The following is a 14585-nucleotide window of genomic DNA, read 5'->3' as shown; positions in this document are numbered from 1 at the left end:
AAAATTTTAAGCACCAATAGCCAAGCAGACAGCTAAGCTGGCAAGTCTCTCCCCTGTTTAACTCTGGCGAGGGGCTCCCTGAAGAGGGCTGCAGCTGAACTCTGCGCTGACTGGGCAGGATGCCTGCAGAGCAAAGCAAGCTCTGTTTTAAAGGGAAGAAGTGATATCTCTTTGAAAGCAGCAAAAGGGAATAATCCTGCTGAGTCACTCTCCTGGCAGACACAGCTCTCACTGATTTCATTCATTCTCAGGTCTGCTCCCAAAACCCAGCTCTTTAAATGTCCCTGAAGAAACTGGCTCCCAATTCTGGACTGTTCTTCACTGAAGCAACATTGGTATACAACTGGTGGGGAGTGGAGGAGGAAAGGGACAGGTTGATATTGAAACCAGCTCAAGAAAAGGTTGACACAAGGGAAGCCATATTGTAGAAAAGAAACCATGTTGTAACTTTGAATGACCTCTAACTAACCCGGCTGGATTTGCACCCTCCAGGAGATCCACCTGTTCTGTAGATTTTATGACCCCTGCTAGTGTATATACCTCCCAGCTGCGATAAGACGATAACTTCATTCTTTTGAGTTCCTTAGGAATGTGATGACCCCCCCAAACAGACAGTCTATGCTGATAGCCATCATCAATGAAAACTGAAAGATCTGATGTGGCAACTCCCAGTCTGTAACACCAGAGGGTCAACGTTCCTAACTCCCTCCCCTATAACCTGCTGGCCTATATATCTGCTTCAAGATTCTGTGCCCCCCTTAAGGTGGTTCTTTTGGACATTAGTCGGCCATCTTCCCTCTTGCTAGCAGGCTGTAATGAAATGCCCTTTCTCTGCCGCCATCTTGCCTCTTGATGACTGGCTTTTGTCTCACAGAGAGCAGATTGTGCCCTTTGTGCAGTAACAAAATCTTCTTAGCATTTTCCAATTAAGTGAAAAATTTCCCCTGATGCGCAATCAGTACGTAAGTAATATTTAATCCAAAATTAGAAATGAGCTTTGGATTATAAAATTAGAAAAATAAAAATAGATAGCTGTATTTCACTTGCAGGGATTAAAGGCCAGGAGCAGAAGGAATTTCCTGGTAAATCAGAGCTGTGGCTTTTTATCAATACGTACTGTAGAGAAGAAACTCTCGGGAGAGGCTGAGGGCGCATGAAACATTTCCTGCCTATTAAAAAAAAAAGAAAGAAAAAAGAAAAGAAAGCGTTAACTGCACTGAGGATATCTCCTCTGACCAAATCATTAAATGGATTTTTTAAAAACTATGAAATACTCTTACCATAGTAGATAGTAAGACTCACTGAAAGCAGCAGGCTAGAATTTCAGAGGTCCTGTCCTAGCTCAGGATTTGCAGCCTTGATGCAAATCAGGTCTCTTCCCTTTCCTCATTTACAAATGATTTATTACCACCCTTACCAGGGAAGGTAGAAAAAGGAATGAAAATAAACTTTCCTGAAGTGCCTTCAAATCTTAAAGCATGTAAACCACGTAACTGCAGGGTGTTATTTTGGGGTATCTTATTATTCACCTTAATATGGAACTATAAAAACCGTAGTAAAAATATACTTTGTTCTCCAGGCTCAGTACTTCCCAGAGTCTACAAAGTTAGTGGGAGGGAAGAAATGGAAGAAGTAAACCGAACCCTTCCCACTGCATAGTAATGAAGGCCACTCAACCTCGGGCGACACTGGTCAGAAGGAAACAGGAGCTTTCCAACAAACCTGGGAAACAGAGCCCGGTGGAGGCGGGCCGCGATCCTGCTCTGGGTGCCATGAACGATGATGAACTGAGAGAAGTGTATTGCCTTCTGATCATTTTATTTTTGCATGCTAAAAATTCATTTTTAATGATAATACCAATAATCACACTACAAAGCCTATGAGAAATAGGAGAAAAAATGCTCCACAGAAACCCAGACTCTCCAAGCACTTTGGATAATATATAGAGCGTACCTGGTTACAATCCCATGTCTTATACATTTTCATATCCTGATTCTTTTGCTCTACCTTGTTCCCTGGAGTACTTTTTATATCATTACATAGTCTTCAGAGACAGCATTTTTTACTTATTATTTTTAAATGTGGTAAAAAACACACAACATAAATTTACCATCTTAACCATTTCTAAGTATACAGTTCAGCGCTGTTAACTATATTCACATTGTTATGCAACCAATCTCCAGAATTTTTCACCCTGCAAAAGCGAAACTCTGTACGCATTAAACAACGACTCCCAATTTCCCTCTCCCCTCAGCCCTCGGTAACCACTATTCTACTTTCTGTCTCCTTGAATTTAACTACTCTAGGTACCGCATATAAGTGGAATCATCCAGTATTTGTCTTTTTGTGACTGGCTTGTTTCATTTAGCGTAATGTCCTCAAGCTTCATCTATGTTGTGGCATGTGTCAGAATGCTATTCTTTTTAAAGGCTGAATACTATTCCATTGTATGTGTATAGCACGGTTTGTTTATCCATTCGTCTGTTGATCGACGCATGGGTTGCTTCCACCTCGTAACTGTTGTGAACGGTGCTGCTATAAACACGGGTGTGCAAGACAGTCAGCATTTCTAATGGCTGCATTTTATTCCACCTAGAAGCTACATCACAGACAACCTAACCATTCTGCTACTGTTGGACATACAGATTGTTTCTAATTATTTAATATCATAAATTATTCTGTTCTATGCTTAACAGAGGGATAGTTAAGTAATCTGTTGATATCTAATAATGTCAGATATTAACTCAGGGTTGTAGCTTTTCACACTCTTTTGAATGAAGAGAACTAAAACACAATTTTATATATTTTTAAAACTCAAGGGCTTTATCTTGACATAAAATTATATTTTATCAAGAACAAAGTTAGAGTTACTTTTGATGTGATTTTTAAATTTCTTTGGAAATGTCTGACTAAATCATGTTAAATGAAAAAACAAAACATACTCGTGCAGAGTATAATACAATAACAGCTTACGTTTATTGAGTGCGTATGTGTCATGAATTGTGTTAAGGGCTTTACATGCATTAGCTCATTTAATCCTCATGACAACCCTTTGAGGCGAGCATTGAAGGGGAGAATATGCCACCCCAAAACATGCCTGTTTGGCATAAGGATTATTTTGAGCCAAATATTTTAAGAAATATCAGACACAGGAGAAGTTCTGAAAACCAGAGTAGAAGTTACCCTTCTGTAAGGGAAATGTAAATTTATAAAGGAAATCTCTATTTGTAAGGGTGTCTCCCTCTGTGTACCTGGAAGAGAAAGACGACTCTAAATCACAAGAGAATCTTATTAACGGAGAAGGCATCCACTTAAGTTTGCATAATAACCTTACCCTTGTTTGCTTTTCCTGGTAACCTCCTCTAAGTGGCCTCCCCCAACACCTTTCTTCCTTTTGTCTTTAGCTGAAGACACTATTTAAGGTGGCGGCTTTGGTCACCTCAGAGTTACTCATTTTCCCCAGGTGTCTCCCATGTAGACAGGAAGTACACATGTTAGTAAACTTCTGTTTATTTTTCCTCTTGTTAATCTGTCTTTTATCACAGGAAGTTCTCAGCCAAGAACTCAGAAGGTTAGACAGAAAATTATCCACGCCGCCACAGCATCATTATTATTCCCCTCTTAAAAATAAGAAAATTGAGGTCCAAGGAGGTTAAGTAAGTTGCCCAGGTTTTCACAGAATTTGACCCCAGGTCTGTCCAACTTGAGAGCCTATGTTTTAATTACTACATTCTACTGTCTCTCATTATTAGCAGTGAGTGAAATAATTTTTTACCAAAATATATCATTAAAAAGTACTATATAATACACAGTATTATATATAATATGACATTATATAATATTTTTCATGGTATGCATAGATATATAATCATACCTACATATCCACCATACATAATTTAATATGATAATGAAAGGTCCATGGAGGGACATTTATCCCTAATTTGCTGGCGGTAAAAAGGCAACCATAAATTGTCTATAAGACAATACCTATGTGTTCTATTACAATGACATAAAAAAATACGCTGTATGAGCACAAAGAAGGAGAGCCTGGGGAGTTCAAGGAGAATTAAAGAAGACTTCAAAATAAGGAAGACTTCAGAAAAAGGGAACATTGGTAAGATGAATAAAATTTACCAGACAAAGCACGATTGTGCAAAGGGAGAGTCTGCCAGTGAGTAGAGGAGAAATCTAAGTCATCACACAGGAAAAAAAACAAAACTAATAATCAAGCATTGTGCTTAAAACCCTGTCATTCAGGGTAAGCTGCTTTAGTTTATCTTCTCTGAGTCTCCATGTCAATTTTCCATTTTCCTCCTCTCTTAAAATTCAATTACTTCTCGCCCTTTGTTGCATCGCGGTGATTCTATTTCAGTTTTAATATGTAGCAATGGAGCAGGAGAGTTAGGAATAGAACCCTGCAAAGTTTTACAACAAAGATCCATTTACAAGGAACGTCCATGAGAGGAACAGGACCGCCTGCTGCACTGAGAATGAATCTGTTTTGGCAGCGACACGTGGTTTTGGACCACCCACATCCTCCTCCTCCCTTTTCTCAGAAAAAAGGGGAAAGAAAAAGGAATGTATGGAGCAGAAACGGTTTATTAGCTTTGGAAACTCTAGGGAATTAACTCTGTAGTGATTTTTCCCAGCCTATTCTTGAAGATCTTACAACTCTGGTGGAAAACGGAGTTAGCTATACCAAAAGACGGCAGCTCCCACATTCAGGGAAATGAGCTTCCATATGAGGCACAACAGGTTGTAGATCAACAATGCCAAAGGAAAACAACACCTGGAGGAGGCACTGAGCTGGTGCTACGGACCAATGACAGCCGTTCTGTAGCTGGACGCTAGTCAGGATACAGCTGCACTTGATGGAAGATGAGAGAGGATGAAAATCAAACCTCTTCCTTGGACATTGGCAATATCATGGCATAACATCTGTGAAGAGTTATGAGTTGTTGAGAGTGCAAAAGAGTGATCTACATTGACTGTGTACCCATCAAACATCCGTCGATGCAGCCGCTGCTGCCCAGGTGAGACTGCCTCCTACATGGCAGACGATGACTGTAAAGCTGTCAACACATGGGAAAGAGTGCCGGACTAAGAGGCAGACAGACTTGGGCTCTAATTCCAGCTCTGTGAACTTTGTGACAAGTTAGGAAGTTTTTGGAGATTCAGTTTACTCACATGTGAAATATGGGAATAATAAAACAACTGCCCTGCTTGACTCACATTTGGTCCTGTTGGGAAGACGAAATAAATGAAGAGACATGAAAATGCTTAGAAAGTTGTAAAGCAGATATAAAGCATCACACTCATTGTGATGAACGCAGTGACCCTCACTTATTCCCCGACCTGGAAATAGGCAAAGGCCAAGTGATCCAAGGCGTCCTCTAGACTTCCCTCATCCTCTGTCTTCCACTCTCCATAAGATCCTCGGAAAAGACTGACAGCCTCCTCCAGCCACGGGATGGCATGGTAGTAATCCCCCATGTCATAGGCCACCTGTAGGGAACAAAGGTACCACCATTTAAGCCTTAGTCCACAGGTAGAAGAAAGGAAATGACTATGCAAAGAGTGGAGGGCCTTTGGAACCCAAGAGGCAAGTTTTCATCTCAAATTCACTTAAATTCAATTTAGTAAGCATCTATTATACAAAGCATCATACTAGGTGTAGAGAAGACACAAGGGTTCTTGCATTTAAGGAACTTATAATCTGGGAAGGAGAAAGAGATGAACTCAGGTAGCTATAATACAGGACAGAATGGCATGAATGCTTGAAGGAAATATGCATAATATGCCATGGAGGTATAGAGAAAGGAGGAGACTTGGGAATCTCAAAAGGCTTCATGGAATAAGTGCCACTTGAGAAGGGCCTTCCTTGAAGAAGGAAAAGGATTTCAATGAGCAGAGAGTGGAAGGAAGGGTATTTTAAGACTAGGGAATGGTAGAAACAGAAGCCAAAAGCAAGGATGTGTTCAAGTAGTACATTGTGGCTATAGCCTAAGGTGAAGAGAAGCAGGAAATGAACTTTAAAAGGCAGCATGGGTTAAGCTAATGAGAGTCGTGAATGCCATGTTTTCAGGAAGATATTGCTGTTAGCAATGTGAGAAATGGATTAAATTCTTTCATTTATTTATTCAGTATTTGCTGAGTATTTACAATGTACCTGGTGGTCCTGGCCCTTAAAGAGCTTCAACCAAGTGAGGGGCATGTGAGCAAACCAACAATTGCAACACAATGCCTTAGACACCATAATGAAGGTAGATGTGGGAATGCTATGGGAGCTCAGTGGATGTGTCATATATTAGATGTTGGAATGCTGGGGAATATGGCAACATGGCCTAGACATAGCTCCTGTCTCCTAATAGTTTACAGTTAACCAGAATACCAGAACTGCAGGAGGAATTTCCTGGAAATTGATGTTGGAGACAGCATGGAATTATAAAGCCACAGGGTTGGAAGAACTCTTATGAAATGATTTAATTTCAGTATAACTTCCAGACAGGCAGAAAGACAGGGCAGAACCTAGAGATACTGCAACTGTGCAGCCTAAATAATAAATCAGTTCCTATCCCAGGTCTGCCATTAGCCTGCTGTGTTATATTTCTGGTCCCCAAGTTTCCTATTTCTAAAAAGGTTGAGTTGAAGAAAAACAATAAAAAACGAGTGCACTTGTTCTGCTAAGTTAACAATTCACTTTATTAATGAGGAACTCAAGTCCAGTCATGTGGTAGATTGAGATAACTGGAATCCTTCCAACACAAAGACTTAGAAATTTTGAATAAAATATAACAGGCATTTCATTATATATTTTCAAGAAAGAATGGAAAATACCCACGTACCAGAAACAAGAAAGGAGCTAAAAACCTAAGCAATAAGCTTATGAGCAGATGCTGAAGCTGCCTAGGATGGGAGTGGGTGTTGTCTCAGTAATCTCGATACTTAGTAACCTTAGGTTATAACACAAACGTGAGGACAAAAGATGAGCCTTCCTTAGACCTCCAAAAATCTAGGAATCAGAACTAAGACACACTCATAAAACTGAAATCCATGAAAAACTATACCTTAAAGGAAAGAGTGGACCAGAAAAAAATCTACCCACTGTCATAAAGAGACAAGAAAGTTGGTTTGTGTGTGTGTAGGGAAATAAAGTGTCTCCTTAGAATATTCACAATTGTGAGCCTGTGCTTCACATGAGTTTACAGTTTGAATTTGTGTGACTCATATAGTTAAGGAATCCCCAGGCCAATAAATCAATATAAAAATGGATCTAAGGCAGTGCAAATCAAAACCACAATGAGATATCACCTCACATCTGTTGGAATGGTTGTTATCAAAAAGACAAACAATAACAAGTGTTGGTGAGGATGTGGAGAAAAGGGAACTCTCATGCACTGTTGGTAGGAGTGTAAATTGGTGCAGCCACTATGGAAAACAGTACTGAAGTTCTTCAAAAAATTAAAAATAGAACTAGCATATAACCCAGCAATTCCACTTCTGGGTATTTATCCAAAGAACACGAAAACATTGACTCAAAAAGATCTCTGAACCCCATGTTCACCGTAGCATTATTGACAACAGCCAAGATATGGAAATAACCTAAGTGTCCATCAATGGATGAATGGATAAAGCAAATGTGGTAGATGTATACAATGGAATATTATTCAGCCATAAAAAAGAAGGAAATATTTCCATTTGCAACAACATGAATGGACTTGAGGGCATTACACTAAATGAAATAAGTTAGACAGAGAAAGACAAATACTGTATGATCTCACCTATATGTGGAATCTAAAAAAAAAACCCAATCCCATAGATACAGAGAACAAATTGGTTGCCAGAGGCAGAGGGTAAGGGATGTGTGAAATGGATGAAGGGAGTCAAAAGGTCCAAGATCCAGTTATAAAATAAATAAGTCATGGGGATGTAATGTACAACAACAACAACAAAAAGGCTCTAAGGCCAGTGAGACCACCAGAGTACCTGAAGAAGAAAACCCAAAACTCTCTGGAGGGCTATTTCCACGACTCCGGGCACAGAGATTGCCTTAGGGGGGAAAAGTCCTGCTAGAAATAAGCTTACAATCAAACATGATAAACTATATCAGGAAATAATCTATCATGAAGAAAAATCAACAGACACAATAGTAGGGTAGTAGAATTAGAAATTAAGAATTAAATTCTTAATCTGAAATTAAGAATGTCAGAATATAGACTAATCTGCTTCAAAATCACTCACAAAGGAGGGACTAGAGATGTGTAGATGAAACAAATTTAACCATGTGTTAATAACAACTGAAGCTTATCTTTCGACCCAGTGATACCACTCCTAGATATTTACCCAAGAGAAATGAAAACAAATGTCCGCAGAAAGACCTACGTAAGAATGTTACTAGCAGCTTTCTTCACAGTAGTCCATACTGGAAACAATCCCAGTACCCATCCACAGGAGACTGGATAAATAGTTTGAGACGTATTCATACAATGGAATACTACTCAGCAATAAAAAGGAATGAACTACTAATAAATGCAAGAATGTGGAGGAATTTCACAGACATAAAGCACTGAGTGAAAGAAGCTGGACTAGGGAAAGTACACAGCATACGGTTCAGGACAATGCTTACCCGGCTCCCGGGCAAGGGTAGGGTAGAAGGGGTTGGGGGCGGTGAGAAGGGAGAGGAATGAGGCTTTATTTAGCTATATATTAATCTTTTTTAAAAATCTGAAACAAATATAGCAATATTTGAACATATATTTCATCTCAATTATAGATATAATTGCTTGTTATATTATTTTATGTACTTTCCTTATATTTGAAATGTTTTATCTTTGAAAATAAGTAAATAAATACAGAAATAAAGTGAGACTTTCAGGAAGTGACTGACTAAATTTTCTACATATGGTTTGAGCCTCAGAAAGGCCTCACGAATGAAGCACATATGGGTACCACACATGGAACTATTTTAACCATCTTAAATTTCAATTAGCCATGCACATGAGGATTGAGCTCCGATTTCATTCAGGATCTCAGAAAAGGAAAATGGCACATAGAGAGGCTTAGGGCAACTCACTCTGCATTTATTTGGAAGACAGAGTCCCAAAACTTGGAATGAGGACACAGGAGGCCCACTCTCAGATCAGCTAATGAATACCGTAGGGGCTGGAAAAAATTCCTGCAATATGCATCTTCAAAATTAAAAAGAATTTAATCCATTACTTTTTAAGGTAAAGGCTGACAAAGAGTATATTGTAAAATGACCTCAAGTGTGCTTATAACTTAAGATCAAAGATCGGTTAAATATCTCATAGGGAAGGTTCCTGAAGTCAATTTCCTCCAGTAATGTTAAAGTGAATGGCCTCAGTTTTCTGACACTACTTTAATTTAGTATTTCTAAATGTCTAGGAAATGTTGCAAGGGATTCCAGAACGTCTCAGGAAGCTGAGTTTCCATGATCTTACCTTCACATCACCATCTCTCATCCCTTTCCCCTGCCCTTTAACCCTGATTCTCCCTTCCACCCCACTGTTCATCTCCTGGCAGGGTGCTATGGTTAGGGTGACCAAAGGACCATCTGTTGTCCTGGCATAACTAATAACACCCCCTTCACTCTGAAGAGTGACCTAAGTATAAGATCACCTTAGCCATCATGGAAAGAACGTGGGATCTGGAGTTAAAGACTGGGTTCAAATTTTAGTTCTGCCACTTAAAATTGTGTAACCTTAGGCAAGTTATTTATCCTCTCTGAACCTCACTTCCCTCATCTGAACATGGGGAATAATACTAAATTTCCGAGTTTGCTGTAAGGATGAGAAAAATATAAAAGCAATCAGGATATACTTATTTGGTCCACAAGAAACTAGAGTCCAGCAAGTCACCTCTCGCTGAATATCTACCTTGCCAACTTGGAAGCAGTCATCTGCTGTGAGGGAGAAGAGCCGTCTGGGACTATACAGGTCAGTCACAGCCGAGCCCGTGACTCTCTGAAAGACGCCGCGGGCAAGGCCCTTCACGTTGAGCATGTACACATCCTGCAGCCTCATCAGGGCCCTCGCTGCTCCCTCAAGGTCCTCAAAGGCTGGCAGGTCCTGCTCCTCCTTCTCATAACCATCCTTCAGAGCTGTAAAGGTCGTGAAAACATCAACCCACCATTCAGAAAACAGGTGGCGAGCATTTAACACATGCAAGGCATCATCACCTACTCGAATATTTCATGAGCAAAGATGACGTTTGATTTTCTTTTGTTCCCAGTGGCAAGCACAGTCCCTGGCACAGAGAGGATGCTTAACACAATCTTCTGAAGGAGGAACAAACACTCTGGAGAAAAACTAAAGCACACACCTTTACCACGTTCTCCCATCCTATCTGTCTCCCCTTTGCAGGGACAATTCTTCCTCCTTTTAACTTCCCCAAAGTCAACAAACTTGTTCAAGTACAAAGTTGAGTAAATTAGGAAAGTGATCTTGCTACAGATAACACTGTAGTGCAACTTAATAAAACAGGAATTATTAGAAGACATCACTTCCTACACATATGTAAATGGGATGATATAATGTATAGTTCTTCACAGGATTGTAGTGAAGATCAAATGAGATAATGGATAGGCAAGTGTTTCCTAATGTATAATCATGTAAACATATTAACAAGGGGATCTGGTTCTTTGTAATAGTTAGAGCTAAGGAGATTAAGTAATACCTACCCACTTCATTATCCTTCATCACATCCCATCAGAATCTCTCTCCTTTCCACTGAGTCAGGAGATAGAATCTTCTCTTACCCTCCAGCCCTCCTCCTCATTACCTCGGATGTTCTCACTGGCCTCCAGACTATGTACCACATTCCTCCAGTCAGACTGTAGGCGTTTGATGAGAGTAAATGCAAGCAGAGGGTTAGACACAGGAGTTGCCGAATCCTCATGCAAAGAAAGCACCTTGTCATAGAATCTGAAAGAGAGGGGTAGAACGAATGATCTCACCTACTGATACAACCACTACCCCTAGGAAGGCTGGCATGGTGTATACACATTCAGTAGTCAAAAATGAAATGCGGAACCTCTTGAGACTCACGTAGTATTCTAACCAACAAGTACAAAGAATATGAAAACTACCAACACAACAAAAGTAGGTCCGCTCATTGTTCATTCAATGAGTCCGTCTCTGATGGTCAATTACAGTACATCAGGCACCATATTAGATGCCAGAGATCCACAGGCAAGGCAGAGTCGAGCTCTCAAGTTCACAAATAAGAAAATTTTCTTTTCTCTCATCACTCTATACCCAATATTTAGAATCTGGTAGGCACTCAAAAATGTTGTTGAATGAATTATAATAATTGTGCTACATGCTGTGAGAGAAGTGAGCATACAATGCTATGTAATGCTATGGCAATTTGTAGGCAGGGCACCTAACCCAGGTGGGAGTGGAAGGGGTGAAGGAAGACTTCTCAGAGGAGATGGCACTTGATCTAAGTCCTGAAGGATTAGTTAAAATATTGATAGCTCTGACAGCTCTTTATTGAGCCCTCACCATGTATTAAGCATCCTGCTAAGTGCTTTACATATATTGTCTCATTTAATTCCCCCAACAACCCTTAGAGTAGATTTTATCATACCCATTTTATAGGAAAGGAAACTGAAACAAGGCCACACTGTTAGTAAGTGACAAAGCCAGGATTGAAGCTAAGTGTGCCTGACTCTGAAGCCAGTTCTCAGCTGATTTTGCCATACTGATTTCCATGGAGCCAGAACAAAGAGGGGAGGAAGAATGTTTTTCAAGCCAGCGGGGACCAGTGTATACAAGGGCACAGAGGCTTGATATATATTTGTCCATTCAACAAGTCAGTCTATACTGGTTACTTGCTAGATGTCAGACTCCATGCTGGGGATGCAAAGGCAAGACAGGGTCCAACGCTCAAGGATTTCACAAGCAAGAAAATAGCTGTTTTTCTCCTCACTCTATACCTAAGTTCTATATGTAATTCTATGAAAGAATGAATGAAATATACTCTTCTAGGAATGAGGAACAAAATTTTCAATAAGACAATAACCTTGGTCTCAAAGACTTGCAGTCTTGTGGGTAAGACAGATACAAATAATTACATTAGAGATGCAACACCAGATTTAACACCAGCTTTAGTGGGGAGTATAGACAGGGGGTGATTAATTCGGCCACAGCAGGTCAGAGAAGGCTTCACAGAGGAGATAATAAACTGAGACTTGATGGGTGAATGCAAATAAAGAGGAAGGGAGAAGCAGGCCTCCTTCCACGTAGGCAGAGACAGCCCAACATACGCAAAGGTACAGAGAGAAGCAGTAGGGGAATTGCGAGCAGTTTAGTATCGCTGGAGCACAGGGTGTGTTAGGAGATGGGTAGGAGATCAGACTGGAGAATGAGGAGCGCCTCATAAGCCTGGCTGCGGAATTTGGTTTTCACCCTGATTGCAATCAGGAGCCACCAAAAAGTTTTGGGGGAAAATGGGATGCACTGCGATATGTTTACATAAACAAATCCGTGAGAGGAGGAGGAGGAAGGTTAAAAAGCAGAAGTGACTGGAGGCAGAAAGATCAGTGGGCAGGCCATTTCCAAACTGTAAGCAAGAAACAAGGAGAATCTGAACCACAACAGTGACAGTGGGGCCAGAGGATGGGATGGACCCAAGGGAGGTATTTAGGAAGCAGAGCATATAGAAACTGGTGATGGCAGTAATGGGGAACGAAGAGGTGGGGCTGTCCAGCATGCTTCCAATCTTCCTGGCTTGCTGACATTGACAGTAAAGAGCCAGAAATGGTGGGGCCAGAAGTGATCATCTTTCTGGTTAATTTCTCTCATCCTTGGATGTCCTGCAAAAGTGTTCATATAAGCAAAAGATGCTCTTTCCTTTTCTGGTATACTACGGTTATTCCATTTCTAAGACACTAATGGGATAGTTTTTTAAAAATTATTTTATTGAGGTCATATTGGCTTATAACACTGTGTAAATTTCAGTTGTACATTATTATTTATCAGTTTCTGCAGAGACTGCATCGTGTTCACCACCAATAGCCCAGTTTTCATCTGTCACTATATATATGTGCCCCTTTATCCCTTTCACCCTCCCCCTTCTCCTTTCCCCTATGTTAACCACTAACACGTTCTCCTTATTCATGTGTTTGTCTTCCACATATGAGTGAAATTATATGGTGTTTGTCCTTCTCTGTCTGGCTTATATCACTTCGCATAATACTCTCAAGGTCCATCTATGTTGTTGCCAATGGCATGATTTTGTCCATTTTTCATGGCTAACTAGTATTCCATTGTATAAATATACTGCATCTTCTCTATCCATTCATCCGTTGATGGGTACTTCGGTTGCTTTTATGTCTTGGCTTTGTGAATAACGCTGCGATGAACACAGGGATGCACAGATCTCTTTGGATTGTTGATTTCATGTTCTTTGGATAAATACTCAGTAATGAGATAGCTGGATGATATGGTATTTCTATTTTTAATTTTTTGAGAAATCTCCATACTGTTTTCCACAGTGGCTGCACCAGTTTGCATTCCCACCAGTGGTGTATGAGGGTTCCCTTTTCTCTGCATCCTCTCCAACACTTGTTATTTCTATATTATTGGAATTTATTGGTTGTAATAGGGCAGACTTAAGAGTTCTAGTCCTGCCCTCTAAGAATTTTTTCCCGTGTTTTAAAATTATTAATTTCAAAAGAAGTATAATAATAACGGAAGTAAAAGGAAAAAGTGTGTGCAAAGTGAAAAGGCTATGGATGTATACGAATGTGTGCAAGAGCATGTGAGAACATAGGAGTCCTTTGGCCAGAGCGGGGGACTTCCAAGAGTGGAAAGGGATGAAAGTGAAGAACAGAGGGAGCGGCATGGTGGGAGATTTCAATCCCTTGAAGCAGCGTCTGACCTGGAGATTTCTCAAGGGTGGGACCCTCAACGTTCCCTCCGTTCAGGAAGCGGAGCCTGAAACAGAAGATGACTGGCCTCGAGATGCTTCCAGGGAGCCAAACGTTCAATTCAAGAATAAACTAAGGAACGAGACTCGGGGCCTGGGTGCCCCTCACAGGAACTGGGAAGCCTGTCAAGTCCCAGGATGTCTCTAATCCCTAAGACAGGGCTGTCTGAGAGCAGCTACTCTAGGGTTTTGAAACCAAACCAGTCTCCAGGGTGTGGCAGTTTTTTTTACTACCCATTATTTCCTGCTTCAGCTCCATATGGAACTACTTAGCGGAAGATATTCCACTGCTAGACGAACACTTACAAGCTGAGACTTGGGCTGGAGTCCAGCCTGAAGAGTAAGTGTCCAGGGACCACCGAGGCTGAGTGGGCAGTGATTTTATAAGACAGTTGGATCAGGAGGAGCTGAGAGGTGTCCTGACCCAGCCTCCAGCTATCCTTCAGTTTCCTCCTCTATAAAACGACAGAGCTGGTCTAGACTAGAAGATCTCTATGGATCCTTTCAGCACAATCGTTGTATTATTTCTTTCCATTACCTTTTCCACAAGTGAATAAATAGATTCCTCATTTGGTGCTTGAGGACAAATGTTTAACAGGCATCGGAGAAAACTGAGGCACAAAGGGAAAGAG

General features: G+C 40.6%; 1 protein-coding gene across 4 annotated transcripts in view; it reads right to left on the bottom strand.

Moving 5' to 3' along the window:
* P4HA3 (prolyl 4-hydroxylase subunit alpha 3) overlaps positions 1-14585 on the bottom strand; it is a 37027-nt gene that overhangs the window by 18447 nt on the left and 3995 nt on the right. For 2 of the 4 annotated variants that reach the window (XM_070625839.1, XM_070625838.1), the window contains exons 2-5: positions 10700-10943; positions 9897-10120; positions 5356-5505; positions 1118-1169 (exon numbers count right to left, since the gene is read on the bottom strand). In XM_070625839.1, coding sequence (XP_070481940.1) covers positions 1118-1169; positions 5356-5505; positions 9897-10120; positions 10700-10718 — 445 coding nt within the window. In that variant the 5' untranslated portion in view covers positions 10719-10943. The remainder of the gene's footprint in view (positions 1-1117; positions 1170-5355; positions 5506-9896; positions 10121-10699; positions 10944-14585) is intronic. The other 2 variants (XM_070625836.1, XM_070625837.1) reach the window with 2 other exon arrangements.

This window comes from Equus przewalskii, chromosome 6 (assembly GCF_037783145.1).
Source record: "Equus przewalskii isolate Varuska chromosome 6, EquPr2, whole genome shotgun sequence".
NCBI classification, from domain to species: Eukaryota; Metazoa; Chordata; class Mammalia; order Perissodactyla; family Equidae; genus Equus; species Equus przewalskii.
Note: the sequence above shows the minus strand (reverse complement) of the source record. Positions and strands in the feature narration are given on the sequence as shown.